General features: G+C 47.8%; 1 protein-coding gene across 4 annotated transcripts; it reads right to left on the bottom strand.

The window, feature by feature from the left end:
* Positions 1 to 1,109: 1,109 nt before the first annotated feature.
* On the bottom strand, positions 1,110 to 23,244 carry RSPH9 (radial spoke head component 9). 4 transcript variants are annotated; one of them, XM_007071656.3, is made up of 5 exons: positions 22,886 to 23,244; positions 21,661 to 21,823; positions 20,603 to 20,732; positions 19,468 to 19,614; positions 1,110 to 1,375 (listed from the first exon to the last, which is right to left on the bottom strand). In XM_007071656.3, exons 1-5 carry the CDS (start codon positions 23,110 to 23,112, stop codon positions 1,215 to 1,217), a joined length of 828 nt encoding a protein of 275 aa, XP_007071718.2. In that variant the 5' UTR covers positions 23,113 to 23,244; the 3' UTR covers positions 1,110 to 1,214. The 4 variants fall into 4 exon arrangements, with proteins under 4 accessions (XP_007071718.2, XP_043399406.1, XP_043399404.1 ...); XM_043543471.1 differs by lacking the exon at positions 1,110 to 1,375 and adding an exon at positions 2,106 to 2,191; XM_043543469.1 differs by lacking the exon at positions 1,110 to 1,375 and adding an exon at positions 15,136 to 15,324.
* Between the last annotated feature and the right edge of the window lie 975 nt (positions 23,245 to 24,219).

Below are 24,219 nucleotides of genomic sequence, written 5' to 3'. Positions count from 1 at the left end.
AGTGTGTGGTTGGAGCTTATACATCATTGTCTGTCCTGTAGCTCTGTTCCTGTACAGTTCATACACACAGCTGGCTTTCACCTTAGTGAGCAATCCTACTTCCAAAATGTTAGGTATGGACCTGATTCAAAAGCAAGATTAAATTTACTAGGGTTCATTGCTGCTATGCCTCCCTCTATCCAACATACCTCTGAGGCCCCAGGCTGTGTAGCCCTTTTTTATTATTTTCTGTTGTGCTGGTGAGTGCTGTGTTAGCTTAGGCAGGACCGTCTGTTACCATCTATCACCATGGACGAGAAGTGGGGGAGAGTCAATGACCTGTGTTGTGTAGCAGGTCAGACTAGATGACCAAAATGATCCTTTTGGGCTTGAGTCTGTGAAAAGGAAGGTCTAGATTCAGGCCAGGCGGAGTGCAAGATGCCTGGATCCTTGGCTTTAGGGAAAATGTAAGTGTTGACTCTAAGTGTGTTGAATCCTTAGGTAAAATCTCTAGCTGAGCCTCTCAGAAAATGGAGGCTAGGAGCTCTATCGCCCTATTCTGTCCCTTTCTGCTCTCTTTGAACGATCGCTACTCACATTGTGTCTAGAACAAACACACTTCCCTGGCATCTTTTCTATGGCGGGTAACCCAAATCAGCCATCAATGTGATAGTGGAGAATGACTGGGTGAGACAAGTGCAGTGGTACGCCATGTGGACCCTGAATGGCAGAACCTGAGAGCACAGTATTTACCAGCACAACAGACTGACTCTTGTACAGTTGGGTCTTTCACTTCTGCCAGCAGTGAGCAGGGTGGACCTCTACTTTTAACAACAGAGACCCCCTTCTCTCCCCAACACCCACACCGAGCACAAGGTGGAGTGTGGAGCCCTGAGTGTAGGCAAGACCTAGAATGCAGCAGCTTTTCCTTCTGATACTAAGACAGAAGCCTTATTTTCTATTTACGTTCACGTGCTACAATCAACCTTCGCTCACGCTGCCTAGGAATAAGATCTGGCACACAATGCCTGAGCACTCAGACGGGGCCTAGGTTTAAGAATACGCACAGTGAGGCATTAGGGAAATCCTCAGGACTCTTTTTGAGGCACAGAAAACTGCTGACAGGTGCAGGGGTTTCACACAGGTTTATTAGAACAAACAATAACTGCAAATCCCCAAGTATAAAATCTAAATGTGACACCTCTTCCCTTGAATCCTCAGCTTGGGTGGGCAATTCACAGCATGAAGGGCAGGTCTATGTTCTTCTCACCTGTGCCAAGGTAGATATAGCCATATTGTTTAGTCATGGGGATGTGGTAGAATGTCAATCCTGGCCACAGCAAGCTCCTCAGAACCACCAGGCTGCCTCCCCTCTCCAGCTGGATGCTCCAGGATCCTACATAACAACAAAGTGGCTGCTGAGAGTCAGCACAAATGCAAGACACCCTTCCTGCAGTGATATGTGCTAAGATCAAGGAGCGATCCCAATGGGTTGCTGCCTGGCTAGCACAGGGAGGTGAATTAAATGGTACACAAGGCTGAGCTCAGTGGGGACTCTGCTACCTTATGGGTGTTGGGGATATCAAAGGATCTGCCATACCAGGAGGACAAAGAATTCTGAACCCTTCCACACCACTCACCCTAGCACTCCAGGCTGCCTTTCTATTTCCAGGCACTCCCCTCTAGTTTCACTCAGCATTTTCCCACAGCTATAGTGTGATGAGGGGTACTGGTGTGTGATCTGAGCCTAAGAGTCAGCAGATTCTATTATTGGCTCTATTTGCTAAGGGAGGCAGCAGATATTCTAACGTGGGGCTCTGTAGCCTGCTTGGTCTGTGTACCCACTGACCCAAAAAAAAAAAAAATGGTTAATGCAGAGTTAAGGTTGCATGCTGGTATTTTGTGTCCTTCCAGAATGTAAAGTTCTGAAAACCAGGAAATACAGAGGTAAGGTACACAGCTATGCAACTTTAAACCCATAACATGCACCTCTGTAGCAGCCCTCCCAATACCTACCTCCCCCATGACCTGAGCACCTCAACCCCTCTCCTCTCCCCTCCCCTCCCACTCATTCCCATTTTCCTCTTCTGTTTCTGCAGCCTCCCCTCCCTCCCGTCCTCCCCCAAGCATTCACCTGTCATTTATTTTCTTTTCAAAAATAATTTGAATGCCTTCTGAGTTTTCTGCTGTATGCAGATTACATTTCCCCAAACTAAAAAAAAAAACCTTTGACAGAGGCAGATCGTAGCACTGCCTATTCCTCCTCCCCTCCCCCCCCCCCCAGATTTCTGGCAAGTGTCAGATTTGAATTTACAGTGCCTCAGTGTTGTTCAAGTTTGATGTCCCCTTGAGTCACACAGGTCTGATGAGCTATGGCGAGCTAGCAACTGTCTTGGGCTGTCTGTCTTCAAAGTGTAATCTGTTTGGCTCACGAGTGTTAGGTATGTGCGTATCTAGATGCCAAACTCTCTTTCAAATACTGTTTTCAGTTGTGTTCCCGCAAAGGGCTTAGTGGGTGCCTTGCACTAGTCGGGGTAAACGATGAGTGATTGACACCATTTTGGCGATGATCACAGGCATGGTTTGATCCTATGTCTGCACACAAAAAAGTTGGTAGACTGTGTCAACTTTAAAAATAGCTTCTTCTTTTTTCTCTCCAGTGGGCTATTTCTTGAGAACCTCTTACACAACTGACCCCAAATTTGGATAACTGACTCTACCCCTCGTCTCCATGAAGCACATCAGATTTCAAGGCAATCCAGTTAAGTCGACCTGTAAACAGAAAGCAGTTCTCAACCTTAACTAAAGCAGCACTGGCATTCTGCTATTATTATATGGTACCTGAGCTAGCTATATAGCTGATCTCAGGAGGCTAACTTGGAGTGGAGTACTAAGCTCTGGAGCAATTTGCTCTGCTCATCTCAGTCCTTGGATCCAAGCCTCTAGCAGCCTTGGGAACAGGAATCCGCAACTGGTCAAGAGCTAGACTCTTTTCCCAGAATGCTGCATGAAGACAGAGAAAAGATTTCCAGCTCCAAGATGGAAGATTTGCCCTGTTGTAGGTCCTGAGTGAGAGGAAAGAAGAGAAAAGTGAAAGGCAGGGACACTTTTCAGAGCTGCCTCCAAGCTCTGAGTGATTTATAGAAAAGGTTAATTTTCCTGAGCCTTTCTTGGCTCCACCTTTAGAGTGGGGATTAGTTTCAATGTTAATTGTGCTTTGGCTTTGCTGAGAAGGTTAGGAGCCAGTGTGAAAATGCAGTTTCTCCTGGAAGTGAGAAGCTCTGAGCTGCTATTTGTTTTATACTTGACAGGACATTCTGGGAACAACCCACCAGAGAGGAGGTGGCAGGAGTGTTAACTAGGATTCAGCGCTAGGGGCCAGGAACTGCCTGGAGAAGAAAACATGGGTTGCGACACCAAATCTGCAATGGTTAGAGCAGAGGTGGGCAAACTACGGCCCATGGGACTGTCCTGCCTGGCCCTTGAGCTCCCGGCTGGGGAGGCTAGCCCCTCCCCTGCTGTTTCTCCTTCCCTGCAGCCTCAGCTTGCCATGCCACCAGCATCCCAGGGGGAAGTCAGGGTACAGGGGGCAGTTGGATAGGTGTGGGAGTCCCAGGGGGCCTGTCAGGGGGTGGGGGTGTGGATAGGGGTCAGGGCAGTCAGGGGACAGGGAGCAGAGGGGGTTAGATGGGGGTGGGGTTCCAGGGGGGCAGTTAGGGGTGGGGGGATCCTGGGAGGGGGCGGTCAGGGGACAAGGAGCAGGGCGGGTTGGATGGGTCAGGGGTTCTGAGCGGGGCAGGAAGTGGGAGGGGGCAGGGTCAAGCTGTTTGGGGAGGTACAGCCTTCCCTACCTAGCCCTCCATACAGTTTCGGAACCCCGATGTGGCCTTCAGGCCAAAGAGTTTGCCCACCCCTGGGCTAGAGAGAGGTAAAATGCATGGGGAGAAGGGCTACTGGTAAATCTCCCCGATCCAAACAAGAAGCAGCTATAAGGCATCAGGCCCAAATCAGAAAGACAGCAGCTGGAACTGTCAGGCTCCTACTGGCCCATAGTTCAGCTAGACTGAGAGTCTATCAGTTATTGCTGCTTCCAGAACAAGCAAAAAGCCCCAGTCTGTACCTAATGGGTGGCTTGGTTCACTTCTTTCTGCTAGATCCCTGAGGGCTGTGATGGGCAGCTGCTCCTCCTTCCTGAGATCCCTCACATCTGGAAAGTCTTACAGGACTCAGTCTTGTTATTTCATGTCTGTGTGGCCACTGGAGGAATTGAGATGCTGTACTCTTCCATCTCACCACTGTGCAGCTGATCCCCCACTTTGCCTACGCCTTGACAAATGCAGACAATGCAGTGCCCCTAATGATTCAGACCCCTGTGAAATGCGGCTCAGGACAAAAAGTAGATGACTCAAGATCAAGCCTAACGAGACAGAGGAGATGTTGGTTGGTGGGAGGATGCATTTCCTGGAACTATGGTCTCACCATCCACTAAGATTATCTCTTCACCCATGCACAAAGTGGTGAGCAGGCTTACCATTGTTATGTATTTTAAATGCCAGAATAGATGTGGCCAGAAATGCTTTCTTTCATCTTCTGATGGCCAGACAGCTGTAGCCATTCCGCCCTTATACAGCCCAAGCCGGTGCATTATGCATCTATCTCCTCCCGACTGGATTTCTGCAATGCTCTCTACTTGGGACTGATGCTAAAGGCCCATTCAGAAACTGAAACTGGTCAACTGTGTGGCTGTCTGCCTTTTGAGGAGAGGACATCTAAACAGAGCTCTGCGCTCTACCCTACCTGCTAATCAAACTTCAGATCATATTGACGTCTTGGTCCTTAGCTTTAAGTGGATTTGGGGCTCTGCTATCTTAGAGCCTGACTTTCCATAGCCCACTGTGTGAGATGCACTCAAAAAAGGATGCTTCCGGTGAGAGAGAGCAGGTTTGAACTCAGAAAGCACGGGCCTGGAGTGTTCTCCGTGGAGGATTTGTAACTATGGAGCTCTCATTCACCAGAGAGCAGGCTGAGCTCACATCTCACCATCTTGATACAACAGTGCAAAACCCACCTTTTCATGCAGGAGTTTTCCAAATAAGCGTGTCATAGATCACCCTAAGCCTGCTCTTTTAGAAGTCAATCACCAGCATCTGAGCACGATCAGAGAGCAGTCGAATGGGAAGAATATCCCTTTCTTTCCCCTTTGAGAGAAGGTATTACAACAGCTCCCGAGAATTAAGAAAATTAAATGCTTCATTCACACCATGCTGGGGTCTTTCCTAGTGCTGTGAACCGACCCTCCACTGAGGTCACATCTGGGAGGAAGGCTGGTCTTGTGTTAAAGTATAAGATGAAGAAAGAGGTAGAACTCCTAGGTTCTATTCCTGCCACTGACTCAGCACGAGCCTATGTGAGTTATTCCACTCAGTACTTCATTCAGTTTCCTTCTCTGTAAAATAGAGCTAAAGCCTACCTCATGGGAAGATTGAGGTTTAATTCATTAGTCTGATAAGTGCTTTGAGGTTCTCAGATGGAAGGTACTAGGGAAATACAAAAATCATTTGTACTGCAGGGGAAATGTAAATAGAATTAATAGTAAGAATTAATAGTAAGAAGTGGCTTTTACTAGCATTAAGTACTACTGTTTGTAAGCCACAGTTCTGTGTCAGATGTGGCCTGTGCTGTAACTAAATCTCACATACACCTGGGGTTGACCCCACAGTTTGGCAGTAACTAGACAGTGGTTTCCCCAGAAGCAGGGGCCTGGAGAATCACTGAGCTTGTGGCAGAAGCTTCCCACAATAATGCTGCTCAGTTTAAGTTTCTGTTCTTTAAAATGAAGGGGGGAAAAAAGGACAATTTACATTTTAAGTTGCATCCGCCAAAGGTAAATAAGCCAAGCGCTGTCTGTGTGCTGAAACTATTGCCTGTCGCAGCTCCAGAAGGGAAGGGAGGGCGCTGCTGTGTGGGAGGAAAGAGCATGGGAAAAATATCCTCTGGATGAAGATCTGGAGCTTCCTATTCCCTCTTTGGAGCAGACTACAGCCTCCGCCCCTCCAAACACAGGCAGGAATGTTGAGGAGTTCCTTACATCTTTCCAAACAATAAAATGTTTTGAAGCTCAACCAACCAGTATTAAACCACTGCCTCTTTTATGGCCCTTTGAGAGCTGCCAGGATACCTGGGCTGCATTTCAAAAGTCAACCTCCCTCTCAGCTTCTTACTTTCCGATCACAGATAGAAATCCCTGTCTCATCCTCCATGTCTGTCTCAGCTCTGGGCTGAACCTTGTTCACAAAGCAACAGGGAGTGTGCAAGGGTAACTGTAGAGGGAAAGGCTTTTTAAACAATGCTGTTTGCAGAAGAGCTTCCCCCAGTGTATGGGCCACTTTCAAGCTAACCTCCAATTGCACAGCTATTTTGGAAGTGGTTCAGTGCTCCTCATTTGGGGGTGATGCTGAGAAAAGGCAGCTTTATACGGAACGCGACTCTGATACAGAGGCGTCATGTCCTAAAAGGTCCCTACAGGGTAATAGAAATGACAGCACCAGCTCCTCTTAAAAGGAGGAAAGGTCCTATGGCTAGAGAGGGAACAGCATGGCTGCATTCACCACTAACATCACACATAAGATGACCTTACACCACTGCAATTCTGCCACTTCTGGGGGGAAACCTGAGGACATGGTCAACAGCACAAATGTTAATATCCATACACATGACAGCATGGCCAGGTTCCCTTTCTAAAGCAACCGCACATCCTTCATAGCCACAAGCATTTAGCTCTGATAGTGCATCACCCACACCTACATCACCCTTAGCTTCCACTTCTACCAGTGACAAAAAAGCCTACACTGGGGAGAGTTTCACACTCCTACTTCACTGTCGCTAACTGCAAAGGAGTGGGCCATAAGGAAAGGATAGGGCTCCCCGCTCTAGCTCTTGGTGGAATTCTATGCCCACGAGCATTCTCACATTGCACACTAGCTTTGTAGAGCAAATCCTTACTACTCCCTGTGGGGCTTAGCCCCATCATGCCACTCACCACCGGCTGCAAGCTGAATCTCTCCCACTTGCCCAACGTGCCACCTGCATCCCACATGTTCAGCTATAGTCAAACATTTAAAATTCCCTGTTTAAATTTCTTAATAAAAACTAAACTAAAACACAGCCTGGCCAGAGGTTCAATGCTATTGAACCCACCAGAGGCAGGAAAGTGGAGCCTACAAAGAGTAGAATGTTACCAAAAAGGGTTCTTGCCTGTTCCTAATGCCTGCAACATCCCTGTTACCTAAATGCAATTACACCCAAAAGTTCTAGGGGAAAAGTTTTCACTTCACGGCCTTCTCTCTACATTTTTCTCTCCTATTGTGAACTATTTTTCATTACAAAAGATAAAGCATTTCAGTTAAAAACAAGGTATCTGCTTTCTTATGGCAAGGAGGAGCCCCTGCTTCCCAGAATCACATTGCTCAGGTGCCTGTGAGATTCACACCCAGCCCAGCTAGACCTACTGGTCTAACACCATCTGATCTTCAGGAAGGGGCTAAAATTCCCCCACTAGCTGAATTTCTGCCAAAGAGAAGGATGCAGACTTTGCACAGAAAGGCTCAGGAACAGGGATCTGGAATGGAGCCTTGCACTGGGAAACAGCAGAATTAAAGCTGAGGGGGTAGGATGTTTACAATGCCAGTCTCTTCCTAGCTGCTGTGATTTTGATTACTACAACCCGTCACTTCATCGTGGGCCCTGTATGGTGGGTTTAGGAATCTCTTAGAGTTGCAACGCACCCTCCTCCTCAAGTGCAGGCTTCCGTTGGATTCCGTCACACTCCATATTTCTTGCTCAGCTGGTCGCTGTGGAAACGTTTTTGGAGCGTGCCAGAAGTCACGTAGCATCTACCTGGGGAGCCCCTGCATTAATCCGTCACCTTCGTGGATTCCTGTGATCCCATTGGTTACAGGCAAGAAAAAGGAGTCTCTCACCCCTCCTTGCTCTGAATGAAAGACACTTCCTCTAAATCTTGCTGCTGGTTTTCAGGCTCAATTCAGCTTCTTTTAAGCTTTTGTTACTGAACAAATGTGACGTTTTTGAAAGAAAGATTAACAGTTCGATGAAAAGGCTCAATGGGCAGCTTTGTTCCAGCCTTAGGATCCTTCTTCCCCTCAGAATTTTCGGTCACTGTCTCTTTCTTATCCAACGGAGAATATTTGTCTGACTCAGAGGAGATTATGGCTGCCTTGTAAGTCTCTACCTCACTTGATCAAAAAGTGTTGGCCACTGTTAGGATGTAGTTATGACAAGTAGGGGATGGATTAGGGGCAAATGTTGGAAATTATCCTACAGTAAAGGACTGTGTGTTGGCTTCTGTGCTAGCACGCACCAGCACAAACTGTGATCCAGACTCAGTGCACTCGCTGCATATCCCATTCACAGCTCTGTGGAAAAACCCGTAGGATGGGAAGAGTTACACAGAGGCAGCCACTCACACAGCTCCCAACTCATCCAGTTAGCAGGACTAGAAGAGGAGCTCAGGAGTTCCCCCCGCCCCCAACTCACACACCCAGACTATTCCCTCCCCTTCCTAGTAGGAATAGAGGTCATGGGTCAGAATCTGGGAGTTTTCATGCTAACAGACTCTGCATTAACTTTACTGGGAATTTCCCTGTAGGTTTGCCAGTTTCACGGGGAATTGTGTCACAAGGTGACGTCCCTAAACTTCTCCACTCTCCATGCAGCCACATATCCCGTAAACCCTCAAAGCCCCAACCCACATGATGTTTGTATAGAAGCGTTTCTAGGGTATAAAGGGACAGGTCAGCTTCATGTTGACTCCCCTTCTTCCACAAGTTCTACAGCCAAAGAAGTAGGATTTCTGTTCCTTCCATCCCTTCTGCATCGTGCCCCAGAGGGGGAAGATATGTCCCATTGCTTCCAGATTATTTTTGCACGATAAATCTTCAGCTATTCTTCCATAGTCTGTGGCATTAACAGTCACCTATGATGGGAACTGCGGGGAAGTCAAACTAATGAACGATAATTCCATAGGTCAGGGATGGGAAGAGAGAATTTAACTGTGCACGAGCAGTCTGCAGGGCATGCAGCACAGCTCTGCTACCCTGAGCAGCCATTAAAACAATAAATAGCTAGGAGACAATATAAATGCAGCTGACGTCAATGCCAACCTGGGAGCAGGCACAGTTTGCCACATCTCACGTGAAGCCGCATCAGATGCAGATTGTTCCTAGCAAAAGCTGTCTTGGTTAAGCTTTCTCTAATGTCCAGTAACACTGTTACTGCCCTAGCGCTTCACCTTCATATAATGTCTCATCATTCCCCAGAATAAGGTTTATTCCACTACTGATTTATGTGGCGATAAACCAGAACACATGGTTCTATCTAAGAGGCTATTCCTGCATTTCCTGTCAGGTCAACAAAAAAGGCATTAGCAAAAGTGGAATGAACAAGAGACCAGGAACCAAAATGGAGACTGAGTGGGGATTTTTTTTTTTTTTTTTGAGGAAGAAAGAACTTTAAATACAATCCCTGGAAAGTTGCTGCAAAGACTCTTTGTCTCTGGCTTCATCATCGCCTTGTAGCAATCAGGACAGTGAAAGCCTCCACCACAACCCAAAGGTTGATGGACAACCCTGCTCCAGTATAAACTCAGCCAAGGCCTTTGGCTAAACAAGCCCCCTGAAGTGATGTAGAGTTGGGACCCAAAGATAGTAAATACACTGCTTTATGCATAGAACCCAAGCCCAAGGAAAACAGACATCATTCCAGAAATCAGAGCAGACTGTGGACAGCAAGTCCAAAACTGTAATGCTAGCTGCCTCTGGAGTTCTCCTGCTGCGCTGCCACATGAGGGATTCCAGTCCAGTCCGGAACTCCTCAGCTGGCAGTGCCCAGCTCCAGGAGGAGGGAACATCTTGTGTCACTCTTGAGCAGCTCCCTTGGGAGTGGCACTGACAAGTCTGAAGCAACTCCAGACTCCTCTCCACTTGGCAAGAAGGATGGGTAGGGCTGATGTGGAGTCTTTGAAGCGGAAAATTATGGAGGAACTGAACATATGCATGCTCTCACTCACATGTGCACACTTGTACACTAGTGCAAAATCCCAACAGCCCTTCTTGGCAGTTGTCTAATCTGAAGGGGGACAGATAAAGCTCTTCTCTGACAGGTCAATATATCGGACGCAGTCTGGTCTCTCTGTCCTCACCTTCTTCGCAAAAAGTCTGAAGCTCTCTTCAATACTAGACTTGCTCATTTTACTTTTTGATAAAAGAAAAGAAGGACTTGTGGCACCTCAGAGACTAACGAATTTATTTGAGCATAAGCTTTCGTGAGCTAGCTGTAGCTCATGAAAGCTTATGCTCAAGTAAATTTGTTAGTCTCTAAGGTGCCACAAGTACTCCTTTTCTTTTTGCGGATATAGCTAAAACGGCTGCTACTCTGAAACCTTACTTTTCAATAGTTTCCTTTTATAATGTACTCAGCACTGATACTGATGCCATACTGTCCCCTGCTGGAAGACATGAGGTGTAGCAGTTTACCCCATGGATGCTTGATTTCTGTTAAACAGAGGAAACCAGGTACAGTACAGCCAAAACTAGTGCCTTGGTCAAGTCGTGTAACCCACTGCTCCGGCTGTTTGGGTCCGATTCCCAGCTCTGGAGGCTCCCAAAAGTTCTGGGCACACTCGTCAGCTGTACTGACCAGTGTCGTCATGTTATTGCTTGTTTACCAAAATTAGGGTGTCCAGATGTCCCGATTTTATAGGGACAGTCCCGATTTTGGGGGCTTTTTCTTATGTAGATACCTATTACCCCCCCCCCACCCCCATCCTGATTTTTTACACTTGCTATCTGGTCACCCTAACCAAAATAGCCTTCTAACTGGCAAGTAACCCAATGGGCTGCAGTATCTCAGGCTGTTAGACATAGTCTCCAAGGATCGCCCTTCTATTCTGGGGATAAGGATGGCTATGGGCCGCATTGGAGAACTTGGGCCATACTTTGGCCACTCCTGCTTTAAAGCATCCTTTTCTTTCTAGCACTGCCCCCCTCATTCATTATGGGCCTTTTAGTTTGGATTTCAGTGAAGCAGCTTGAAAAGCCTTGTCCCTGTGTGGCTCTTGGCAGGCTGAAAAGTAAAGTGCTCTCACTCAGCTTTCACAGGGCTAGGGTGGTGCTGCTTATTGTTAAGCAATGAAAGGGGTGGGCTCAGGTCACATCTGTGAAACGTTAGCAGAGAAGGGAGGCTGGGTGAAAGTAGGTGGCCAGCACAGCATAGCACTTTGCTGGATTTTGCAAGGCCACTGGGGAGATAGGCAGCCATTTGTCTTAGAGCCCCGATAACAGGCTGTCTTGCACTCTGCAGGCTAGCTGGGGGCCGTAAATGCCTCAGCAGACACAGACTCTTTGAATGGCTGGAGATGGAGGCTGATAGGGATTAATCACCCCAGGGGGGCCTTTGAAAGGGAGTTAATTAGCTGTGTTAATGCCTGGAGATAAAGCAGGTTCATGTCTCTTGGCTCTGTCACTCCCAGCACCTGGGGCTTTCCAGGCCGCCATGAAACCACCACCAAAATGGTGTTATGAGCGTGGCCGAAGCAAACGCACAGAGAGGCTCTATCTCCCGCTCAAGAATGCAGTTCCTCCGTGTGCAAAGCCCATTAAGTCTTGGCTTTCAGTGTGCAGATAAAGTGTGTGCAAGCCAAGTTCAGAGGCAATTACATCCCTGATTTCACCAGGCTATTGTCAGGAGAGTTTAAGGAATAGGGTAACGCACAAGCATGGGGCCAAGTGGTGGTCACAAACCACTTCATATGCAGTGCTGCATCAGGAATACTATGGGGCAGCAACACTTCCTTGTGAAGCGGTGGTGCCTGGGGACGAGTAGCTGCCAGCTCCCCCAACACTTACTTTGGAAAGGAGCTGGAACAGTTTCTGTTTATGTGGATTCCATTAAGTAATCTCCTTCTCCCCATCCCCCTGGTGAATCTTGAAATAGAAAGAGGCCAAGGAGCCCCATCTTGGTCCATCCTGCCTATATAGAGCCAGCAGGGAGCCTCCTCAAAAACCACTCTCTAATATATGTTCTGCAGTTAAACCACAGGGAGTCTTATCTCAGTTCATCCCCCCATGTGCTGAGACAGCAGTGGCTAGGCCCGATGGGTGCTTCCCCACACCCCACATTCAATGCCCATGATCTGTCTCTGGCCATCTCTTCCGCATGGGGTTGGCAGTGGCAGCTTTGTGCCCTACTGCTGCTGGCAGTTGCTGCCTTGCTGCGCTGTGTGTGCTGCAGTGTGAGAGGTACTGCGACTCATTGGCGCACACACTCCACAGCAAACAGAAAGCACAGCAAAGAGCCAGCAGTTGGGCGGAGCAGGACACACAGCCCCTGCCACACTGATCACTTGGGCAGGAGGAGGTGATCAGAGACAACCTGAGCCCAAGATGTTTGGGTTGTTTTCAGACAAGACCTGACACAAACCCAACACCTGTAGTTGGATCATGTTGGGTTTAGGTCAGGTTGCAAGGAACTGCATCTCAACTGGGTCCCCTTTCACTCTCACCAAGAGACTAGTCAAGTGTCACTGACTCTTTTCCCCACACTCCTCCATCTTTAGCAGACTGCATTTTGTGCAAGGAAAGCCAGACTACACCGTCTCTACAAGTCTTTCACTGCATTTACCACTTCCTGTTGCTGAACTCCAGCGAAGGGATATGGAGCTGAACACCCTCATTTGCCCCACTGGTTTTTGTCACAGGCTTTTCTGATGTCCATTAATTTCACAGCTCTTCTCTAGCTGATCCAGTGATCAGTAGCAAATTCTTAGTGTCAACTTACTTCCTTGGGGTTGAGCCATAAAATAACTGTATTCCCCATCCCCAGGATCTCCTGTTTCACTTCCTCCTAAGCCTTCTTTGCACATCAGATACTCATGCCCCTTCCTGTCCTCTCCAATCACTTGTGTACACAGTCTCTGTCCATCAGTAGTTAGCCCCCATTAATTTTCACTTCTCAGTCGTGCCCATGAAATTGAAATCTGCTCACACATTTCTCCTTTCCTCATTGTGACTATTAGTTCATATCTGTACAGTATTAGGTCAACTGAAAGTTCGATAGATATGTTAAGAATTATCATCATTCTCTTTCCAAACTTCTTTCCTTTGCCTCCTGCTATGTGAAAAACTGTTTCAGCACTAGTTTCTGAAATGCTGTTACCCAGGATACCCAAGCTTTGCCCAACGTTGACGTCTTGCCAGAATCTCAAAGGCTACACCTAACATGCATAAAATTGAGCAAATTTTCTGCTTAGACTGGACCAGACAACCTTATCCTTTAATACAGAGATATGGCAGCAAAAATTACAGTCCCAGCATGCAATGCTCCAGCAGCATAGCCATTTGGATCTAAATGGAGAATTGCACGATCAGATACTATGGTGGCCAGAGCCGTCCCTTGGGTATGGCGAATCGGGGCGACCACCCCAGGCCCCGTGCTTTGGGGGGCCCTGAGGATGGGGAGGTGAGGCAGAAGGTGGGTGGACAAGCAGGGTGAGCAGGCAAATGGGGAGGCGAGTGGCTGGCAGGCAGGTGGGTGGGAGGGGCGAGGAGGAGCCCCCCTACCAGAACCTCCCCCTCCCCCCAGCGCCTCCTGCCTGCTGGTGGGCCCTGCAGATCAGTGCCTCCCCCGCCCTCCCAGCACCTACTGCCTGCTGCGGATCCAATGTTTCGCGGCATCAGGAGGCGCTGGCGGGAGGAGCGAGGACACAGAGCCCGCGCGGGGCAGGGAGCAGAACTGGGTGGGGAAGAGGTGGGGTGGAGCGGAGTGGGGGTGGGAAGAAGCGGGGTGGGGCTTTGGGGGAAGGGGTGGAGAGGGGGCAAGCCCTGGGCGGAGACAGGGGGACCACCCCCTGGCAGATTAGAAACTCGGTCCCTATGTCCCGGGCCCCGCAACCCCCTAGGGACGGCCATGATGGTGGTTATCAGTATCATCACCACCACATGCTCAGAAATCATGAAAGAGGCCTCCAAAATTCAAGAGGTTCATTTAAATATTGTAAGATTTAAAAAAATAATACATATTGGGGCTTGTTATTTGCTTTCTGTTTTTTGAGACTGTAGGGTTCACATTTTCATACTTTTCTTTATGATCATTAAGGCAAGAAATTACTTTTTTTTTTAAAAGCGAGATGAGATTCTCACACGATCACTTTTCTCTAACAGGTGGGGCTTTGAGAAAAGCATCAAATATCATGAGACTCACAATACAGTCATGAGAATTAGCATCGCTGGCTAAGCTATGGAAATATACATATAACTAGACAGATAGATAATACAGCATGCTGGGACCTGTAGTCTCCTTAGGTATCACCTTTATACTAAAGATAAGGGCAGCAAGGGACCCCATTATAGAACTCTGCTTGCTGCACCCCTGCAATTGGTTCCCTGCTCTTACCACTGTGTGTTTTATTAATCTGGTGTTAGCTGCTTTTCCTTCCATCTCCTAGACTTCATATAGAAACCTCACTCTGCCTCCAACTTTCCAGTCTCCCATATCTGTCTAGCTTCTTTCCCACTACAGCGATTCTCAAACATTTTATAAATGGAATCCATTTGGAAGCCATCATAAATTCTCAGCATTCAATGAAAAATAAGACTACTCCAATTACACTTGTTACTTGCCTGCTTTTAGACATGGAAACTCATACTTTAATCCCCTGGTCCAGTTCCTTTGTCTTTAAGCAGCTCTTACAGTTTTTAGGGTCAATGCAGGCTGGGGGTACTACTCATACAGCTCCCACTCAGCTGATCCACTTTTCAACGTACCTGACTGAGGCAGAGCAGGAAGCCAAGTACCACATAGCATGTACCTTATTCTGATCAGATGGCTTCAAATGGAATAAAGAAGACCAATTTGAAGCACTAGAAAATAAACTAGTGGTATGAGAGCTGCATGAGCACCTGCCAGAGAAACAAAGAGGAACCAAACATGGAAACCTGACTAATTAGCTAACACAGGTTTTGTTCCATCTTGGGAGGGGAAAGGTCTGGTCTGCAATAAAGTGGAGGGTAGGCAGAGCAAGGATGGAGTTTTATTTAGTTTCAAATCAAGGGAAAGAGGGTAACCTTAACCCCAATCACAGTTTTTAATGCAACAAAAATACATTTTGAGGTTACCCACCTCTGAGCTTTGACAATCTCTGCTCAAGAGAGACCCTGCCCTGGAAAGGCAGGGATGCTTCAGGTTGGGAGGGTTGGCTGAGCAGTGTGGAAGGAGTCCAGGACAGGAATGGCCATAGTTGCTGTAGGTCAGGACTGAGGTGCATTGGCAGAGCTGAGTGGAGAAGGAGAACCCAAGACTGGAACAGCAGGGGGGTGCAGCCAAAATTGAAGGACTTTGGTAGATTTGTGCAGAGGAAACTTGCATAGCATCTACCTGCACTATGCCTGGCTCTGCCCTGTGCTATCTGTCCCCTCATTTTAATAAGCACCCATTCCAAGTTTTAGATAGGGGGAAAAAAACTCTGTAAACTGCATGCTCATCCAGGGCATGAGCTGGTCTTTTTAACTTTCAGAGCTCCTATTTGCAACTGGTCTGCATGCTGTGGGAAGCAATTAGAGAGGCTGCATGCCTTGTTGACCCTGTCAGCAACATTTGCCTTGTTCTCATATCCTGATGGGCTCATCCTATAAGAATCATCTCTATAGTCTAAGCAGTGGCAGGGGAATGTGACTGGATTTATACAGGCAACATAAGATGGATTTGTGCAGGAACCACACAAAGTCCTACAATGGCCAACTCTTCTGTTAGGAAGTGCACAGCTGCACCTGGGCTGGAGTTGCCTTTGAGAATCACCTCCACTAAAGGCATTTAGATTTGCAACAACAGCCTCCCCAGAAGAGACAGCAACAACTCACATTTACAGTAACCTCAGGTAGCTACAGTTAACTAAATGTGTTATTTGCCTCTCCCCTCTTTGACCCCCACATTCTAGCCCAGGGCTGGCTAAAATGCAGCCTGTGGTCAAATGTAGCTACCAGAGCTCTACAAAGCAGCCACCTTCATGTCTAACACAGAGGTGTGACCAACAAATGGCCTAGTCCTGAAGAACCAGAAGAGGAGTTGCATGGTGGGACCTGTAGTCTCTTCAGGATGCCATTGCATATTACAGATGAAGATAGCTGCAATCAGCTATATGTTATGCAAATTAGCCCTCAGGCTCTCAGCCAACCGCCAATGCCCTTGCTGCTTCTGTTCTAGTGGAGCATGGAAGGCTCTAAGGATGCACAGCCTCCTGCATTGGCTCTATAGTTTCAGTTCTAGAATGAGTAAAGAATTCTGTTCAGCTTTGCCTTGGGCCTGTTTGCAGTTATACTGTATTGGATTTCTTGGCTTTCACAGAACAACTACAGGCCTGACCCTGGATACATTTTCAAGCAGTGCCCCAGATTTAAGCTCTCTCTCCTTCAGTCAGTTCCTGGTTTGACCTCAATCCTCACAAACTTTGCTGTTGATAGAGATGATGAGCTGAATTGCATGCGAGCGTCTTTGTTACCTCTGCAGAGGGTGTTCTCTCCTGGACTGGTGGCAACAACACATATCAGTGAAGCAATAGGCAAGTCATGAAGATTGGGTTCTCACAACCTGGAATGACATACTCTGGAGTGCTGGTGAAAGGTACCAGCTTCATTGACAGCACTGAGCTTGAAGGACCTGAACAGGGTCAGCAACAGCAGTGCAAGAGAGGTGTGATATAATGGTGTGAACACTGTACTGGGAATCTGAATTATAATCCCCACATTAACATTAAGGATCTCCAAATGGTGCACTAGGGAAGAAAGTAGCATATCATATAAACCATTACGTTAAAATCTAACTGTTTCACCATCAGGTTACAAACTTGTACCCTGGGATTCAGAAAGAGCTGGAACATGAACCCCAGAAGAGAAGGGTCTATAAGAGAAACCCAGACAGAACCTGAACTACAGCACAGTATTGCTGCTACAACACTAGGATAAGATTAACACCTTTCTTCAGATTTCAGAGTGGTAGCCGTGTTAGTCTGTATCCGCAAAAACAACGAGGAGTCCTTGTCGCACAAGGACTCCTCATTACCTTTCTTCAGAGGCATCTAGGAGCCAAGCTTTGTAAACATGAAGCCATACAGCTCAATGAAGAATGGATGTAGGAGAGAACTAGGTGGGATAGCTCAGTGGTTTGAACATTGGCCTGCTAAACCCAGGGTTGTGAGTTCAATCCTTGAGGGGGCCATTTAGGGATCTGGGCCAAAAATTGGGGATTGGTCCTGCTTTGAGCAGGGGGTTGGACTAGATGACCTCCTGAGGTCCCTTCCAACCCTGACCTTCTGTGAAGAGAAATAAATATGTAAGTAAAAACCTGAGACAAATGGGCAAATATAGCAGTGCAGCCAACGCCAGGCCATTTAAGATGTCTTGAAGCTCAGCATTAAGAGGTATACTCTCTAGAGCCTCAGAAGAAGAGATTACTGTCCCCAGTGGGAAAGACACAGGGTGAGCAGGGATTGCAGCCCTCGAGCATTGTTCAGGATGGTGATCCACAATATTCCTGATCTTTAATAAGAAGGTGCAACATATGGACACTACAGATCTCTACGTACACTGTTCCTTTTTTTATTTGAGAGGACAGGCTTATCAAATCAATGGAGATCTACATGCAGAGACAGACATAGGGCTTCTCTACCCGGCACTGGCAAAGTGCACTAGAGGGGTCTGATTTGTAGGGTGCTCTAATGTGTTTCACTCTAACTGCCCCATGTAGACCCAGCTGGTGCACTCTGAAAGGTACCTAGTTTGCGTTGATGTAGTTCTGTTTCAAAGAGGAGTACATTAATGCAAACTAGGTACTTTTTAGAACCAGCAGGTCAACACAAGGCAGTCACAGTGCACAGCACATTAGTGTACTTGACAGATCTCACCCCTCTGGTGTGCTTTGCTGGGCCATGTAGACAAGCCCTTGCAGTCTCTTCAGGCTACACCTCTGGATCATGGCACAAGTAGCAGCACTCCCAATAAAGTTGAATGACAGTTTACTCCTGTTTACACTCACTCAGTACTTCCTGAAACTTACAGAATTTCAGCTGAAATGTCATCATTCTCTGCTCAAAAGTTACATTTTGACAGAGAAAGTCTGAGCAAAAAATATATGTATTTGGGCAAAGTCTGGGAAACTATTTACATCCTTGCACTTCTCAGCTCTGCCAGCCATGGAGGGAGGCTTACACAGATAGCTACTCTAGAAGGGAGATAAAATGGCAAGCCAAAATCCAGGCTTTTGGGGCAACAAGAGCTTTTAACATCAGGACAAGGGAATATCCCACACTGAATCCTTGGCCCCAGCCAGAAGCATTTAGCAAGCCAGCAAAACACAGGCAGAAATAAAGAGTGAGAAACTGGAAGCAGTTAATGTTTTATAAGGATTACAGTGCATGTTTAATTTGTTAGTCTCTAAGGTGCCACAAGTCCTCCTTTTCTTTTTGCGGATACAGACTAACACAGCTGCTACTCTGAAACCAGTGCATGTTTGTAGATCTAGGTGAACTTCCAAACCTAATACAGCAACAAGGAATGTATCTACAGAGCATGTGGGACTGATAAAGATTCACTCTCCCTTTAAGCTATGAACTAGATCCTGGCCAGAGTTTCAGAGACAGAAGATTTTCATAAATCCAACCTGCTGGCATCTTTTTAGAGAAAGGTTCTGCCAAATGAGTCTTCTGGGGGACATTAAAGAAAACAAATAAAGACTGTCCACCAGACTGATGGGATCTGAACTACACCTACACTGTAATATACACATGCGTGTAGTCCCTCTTTCTCCTTGTAGTTTGTTTTATCCTGCCAGTGTAACAGATTATTACACACTGCAACATTTCTACTACAGTTTATCAAAGGAAAGTTTGAACCCAGCCTCTCAAAGATATGAGTTTAGACTTAATGAGAGCCCATTTAGATAAGGAGAGCAATATAGGGTGGGATGGGAGGTGTGAAATACTTCAAACCCCATAAACTACCCTCTATCGCTAGCAGTGTTATCTGCCCCAGCAGGGCACCAGCTGCTACAGACCCCTTCCTAATCAGAAGAGAATGCAGAGCTCTAGCAGAGGAGAGTGCTGACATAGGGGTCAGGAGAAGTTACCTCTATTAAGGATGTGACAATCCTACTGCAGTTTATATTTATCAGGAGAATCTTGGCACTGTAAATGTTTAAGATTTCTTGAGCGAGGGTCAAAACACAATATTCCTGTGTGCTGGACAGAGCTCCTTTGAAAATCAAAGTGGCTCAACTGAGAGCACTATTACAGACAAAAGGCTCCTTCTGAGCATGCCAGCTCCACAGAACTCCTGGGCCTAGTCCACTTCGGATCTGGAAGGCCACTAGGAGGTTATCCCTTTCCTTCCATCCTTTGACTCTAATCTCTTAAGAAAGTCTGTTTACCTCTTGGGATATCATGCTCCAGAGAGTCCAGGAAGTCAATGGATGGGTCCAGGTCAGCCTTTTGCAGGAGTGTTCTGTTCTTCAGGTTAACAGGCTCAGTGAAGTAGAAATAGGAATTTAACTTTTTTGCCTCAGTCAGAGACAGACCTGTAGTATGAACAGTTGGAGACCATTAGCACTATACCTGATCAAATACTCATTATATCAAGATCTCTCTGCTTGTTCATAATCCAGAGTGCACAGCAGAACCACAGCCTCTCTCCAGCTTTGTCCCATGGGCTCCACAGAAAGATCAGAGACCTGCTGGAAATGGATGACCTCACAGTGCTGGGGGAGATTTTGCAGGCAATGCAAATTTCAGTCCCAGATTAGCACTGGGTGCTGAACAAGACAAATCTCTCTGTGAGCCCTGCAATCAGAGGGAGAATTCCTCTAGCCCTACAACTACCAAATGCTGCTAGACACTCCATGGACCATAGCATAAAGGCAGGGGTTCCCAAGATTGGTTCGCGGCCTGTTCAAGGTAAGCCCCTGGCGGACCACGAGACGCTTTGTTTACCTGAGCATCCGCAGGTACGGCCGCTCGCAACTCCCAGTGGCCGCAGTTCGCCGTTCCTGGGCAATGGGAGCTGCGGGAAGCAGCACGGGCTGGGCCACCGCTTCCCGCAGCTCCCATTGGCCAGGAACGGCGAACCATGGCCACTGGGAGCTGCGAGCAGCCGTACCAGCAGATGCTCAGGTAAACAAAGTGTCTCACGGTCCGCCAGGGGCTTACCCTGAACAAGCCGCGAACCAAGTTTGGGAACCCCTGCATAAAGGAAACTCTATGCTCAGTAACTTTAGAGACTCAGAGCCAAATCAAATCCATTGGTGATTTGGAGTCCTTCTCCTCCCATCTCTCAGAATTATGCACTCTGTATTAGTGATTTTGTTAACTCTGTTAACAGTTCCATAAGATGAACCAAAATGGATTCAGCAGTACTGGATTCCCTAGTCTCTGTTCACTAAGTCAAGGGAGAGGAACAAGCCAGGAACCAGAATACCAGCTAAAAGGAGAAAGTAAACCTCTCTTACTGCTTTTGTATTCAAAGTACAGACATGCACCTGAATCCTGATATAGATTATGTGGATTTACCTTCAAAATTCCTGTTTTCATGGACAGGGCCAAGCGGGGTCTTCACAAATGCACCCCGTGGGACGATACCCACTGCCTTATCTATCTGATCTATTGTAGCTACAAGACGGATTTCCTCCTTGATCATGGGCTTTAAAGAAAAATAAGCAAATATTAAATCACAGCTTTCATTGTTTCTTTTATTGGAAATAAACTCAGGGTGCATGTAGGAACCACAATACAGTCATCATCTTGAGTTTGATGGGATTATGAGAATGATCACACCTCACATATTCTTAGTGAAACAATATAACATGGAACATTGTTAAGAGTAGACATGTCAAACCCACTGGGGCAGTAGCTATTATTCCTTCCCTCTGGATTAACCCAGACATAACTGAGATCCGAATTTGGCCATTTGATTATAAGCAATAGCAATTGTGTGTTCAGTTTCTATATAAAGTGTCAGGCACAGCTATGAGACAAGATGCAAATGTTAAATAATGCTACATAAAAATATCTGAAATGAATCCAACTAATTCATATAAACAGAAAGAAGAAGTGAGGATGTTTCCAAGCCATTTATAACTCCAAGGTTAGCTGAAGTGGTCAATGAAAGTTGCTGCTGTTCCATAGAGACAGAAATCAGGGAAATGCATGTTCATCCCAATATGAACAGGGATTTCCTTAAAGGAGATGTGAGCTATGTTGAGCTCCTGTTGAGACTGAAATACTACTATCCCTCTTCTTCTAAGGCAACAATACCCAATATTTTGGGGGCACCAGTTAGCGCTGCCTGCTTCTCTACAACTCCTCCCATTCAGTGGCACCCACTCACACATGTATTGGTTATGAATGATGGGATCCTCGCAAGTGTAACACTTTGTACTGGAGCAGCCTGAACTCCCTTGATGATTAAAGCATTCACAGCTGGTTGGGAAGGGCAGCAGACTGGGAACCGGTATAGGTTTATTACCAGGAAGAAGTATCAATTTCAAGTTTGTTCAGTTCAAGCTGGGAACAACTGTGTCAGGGGACATCTTAGAAGACAGGTGTGGAAAATGGCCTGTTGTACTTACCCCACCTTCCTCCTCATATATTCTCTCATTCTCTTCCCCCTTCTTCTCAGTGGGATCATACTCATAAGATGGATCCCCCTGGAAACGGCCCTTTAGCCCTGCAGTCTGTGTGATCATTTCCTCAGTAGCTGGTGGCAGAAGACTCCACTCCACACAGTTCAAGCTGTCAGCCACACAAACACAACAAAGGGCAATGCTTATTGAAACACAGGGACCCTCCTTTTCAGATGTAATGCAGCCCACTGGGAACCTTGCAAGAACCATTGGAGAAACAGGTGACATGCAGAGAGACTCAATGGTGTGCATTGATAGAAACTGATTGCCTTCTTAAAGCAAGGATGGAAGCTGCTGTTCAATACTACATTGTACAGTCAGCATCACACAGACATTTTTAAAAGTCTTGTGGTTAAAGAACTAGGAGGTCTGGGTTCTATTCCGAGCTCTGCCACAGACTTCTCTGTGTGAACTTAAGGGTATGTCTACACTGCAATAAAAGACCCACCTAGGGTGACCAGATAGCAAGTGTAAAAAATTGGGATGGGGGTGGGAGTAATAGGAGCCTATATAAGAAAAAGCCCCCAATATCAAGACTGTCCCTATAAAATTGGGACATCTGGTCACCCTAGACTCACCACAGCCCGAGTCCCGTGAGTCTAAGTTAACTGACCCAGGCCAGATATGGCTGTGCCGTGGGTCTTTCATCACAGTGTAGACGTACTCTTAGGCAAGCTTCCACACTTTTCTGTGTCTCAGTTCCTTCTCTGTAAAATCCCCTTCCCATAGGGAAATGGTGCAGAGAAAACCATGAAGGGTTTGTAGGGTGCTCAGATGTTATGGTGATGAGCACCATAAAACACCATAATAAAGTCTTGTCACAATAAGAGGCAAAGACAGAAACCAGCTCGTCCCTGCCCGCAGCCTCTCTCAGCTGCAGAAGTAACTCTTCGGCCCAGGCTACCCCACAACCCGTTGCTGTGTCCTGCATGGACAAATCTTGGAAAGAAGCTTCCCCTCCAGGGACTATATGGACAGTTCCTGGACAGTCTGCCCTCCTCCCTGTATGGACAGCTCCTGAGTCCAGCCTCCCATGTCCCCATCACCTGCATGGATAGTTCCTGAGCCCTGCCTGCCCTCCCAACACCTCTCTATGGGCTGTTCCTGGATCCAGCCTCCCCCCGACCTGTATGAACAGCTCCTGCCCCTCCCCCCGCACACACCCACACACCTGTAGAGGCGGCTCCTGGGCCCGGCGCGGTCTCCCCCCAGCCCCTCGGCGATGTAATAGGGCCCGCGGATGCCCTGGATGCGGCCCCAGAACCGGACCTGCTCGAAGCGATAGTCCCGGCGCAGCAGCAGCAGCGAGGCCCGCAGCGCCGCCCGCTTCTCCGAGCTCAGCCCCCCGCCGCCCCCGGCCACCAGGTCCAGGGCGTAGGTCAGCGACTCGGCGTCCATGGCGGGGCTCCCGGGGGGCGGGTGGTGCCGGCTGCGCAGGAAGCCGCGTCCCGTTACCTGACAACCGCCTCCATGGAAACGCGTCTCTCGCAGCGGGCGGAGTCGAGCCGTTGCTGCGGCTCGGAGGTCAGAGGGCACAGGGTGCTGGGGTCAGAGGTCACGGGCGAGCAGAAATTGAACTTCCCTTGTTAACCCTTTACTTCGGGGCGGGGGAGGTTCTCAATTTTTGGTCAAAACTGAAAATTAATCAAATTCAGTCACATGGAAACAGTGCAGAGGCAGATGGTGGCACCATGGCAACAGCAAGACCCATGATGCCATGGCAACCACAACACCTATGATGCCATGGCAACAGCAACACACATGGGACTAAAGGACACCTGGGCAATGGCAACACCAGATCAGTTGCAGTCCCAGTTTCTCCCCAGAATAGCTGACCTGAAGAAACACATACAGGACATAATGTGGCTTCCCTCCTTCACCTCAGCCAGGGGCAGCCCCCCTAGAGCCTGTCCCACCCAATCCTGACACCCCTCTGCCCCGGCCTTCCCACTTAGAGAGAGAGCGTTGGGGTGGGAATGGGCATTGCCACACAGTGAATTGCACTGGGGACGGCCTCTGTCACTGGGGGGAGGGATAGCTCACTGGTTTGAGCATTGGCCTGCTAAACCCAGCGTTGTGAGTTCAATCCTTGAGGGGGCCATTTAGGGGGGAAATTGGATGATTTAGTTGGGGATTGGTCCTGCTTTGAGCAGGGGGTTGGACTAGATGACCTCCTGAGGTCCCTTCCAACCCTGATATTCTGTGATTCACCAGGGTCGTCATCCTGGCTCAAGGGACAAAATGGCCAATCTGCTTAGTTGCACTGACAAGCATGACTGGCCTGGGCAGGTCCCCAGGCAAGGGCAGGAGTCCAAGACCCCAAAGGATGGCAAGGGGCTGGGGAGCACTCAGAGAGCCTGAGGGGATCAATGTGTATTTGGGTCGCTATCTCAAGGGCTCCCAAGCACTGGCTATACTAGCACCCTCTTGTCTTGTGTGGGGTGAATCCTTGGCAGGAGTAGAATTCCCTCTGCAGCCTCACCCACCCTCCCCCATTAACAGGCA

Source organism: Chelonia mydas, chromosome 3 (assembly GCF_015237465.2).
Source record: "Chelonia mydas isolate rCheMyd1 chromosome 3, rCheMyd1.pri.v2, whole genome shotgun sequence".
Classification (NCBI taxonomy): Eukaryota; Metazoa; Chordata; order Testudines; family Cheloniidae; genus Chelonia; species Chelonia mydas.
The sequence above is the reverse complement of the archived record's forward strand: the minus strand, read 5'-3'. Positions and strand labels throughout refer to the sequence as shown.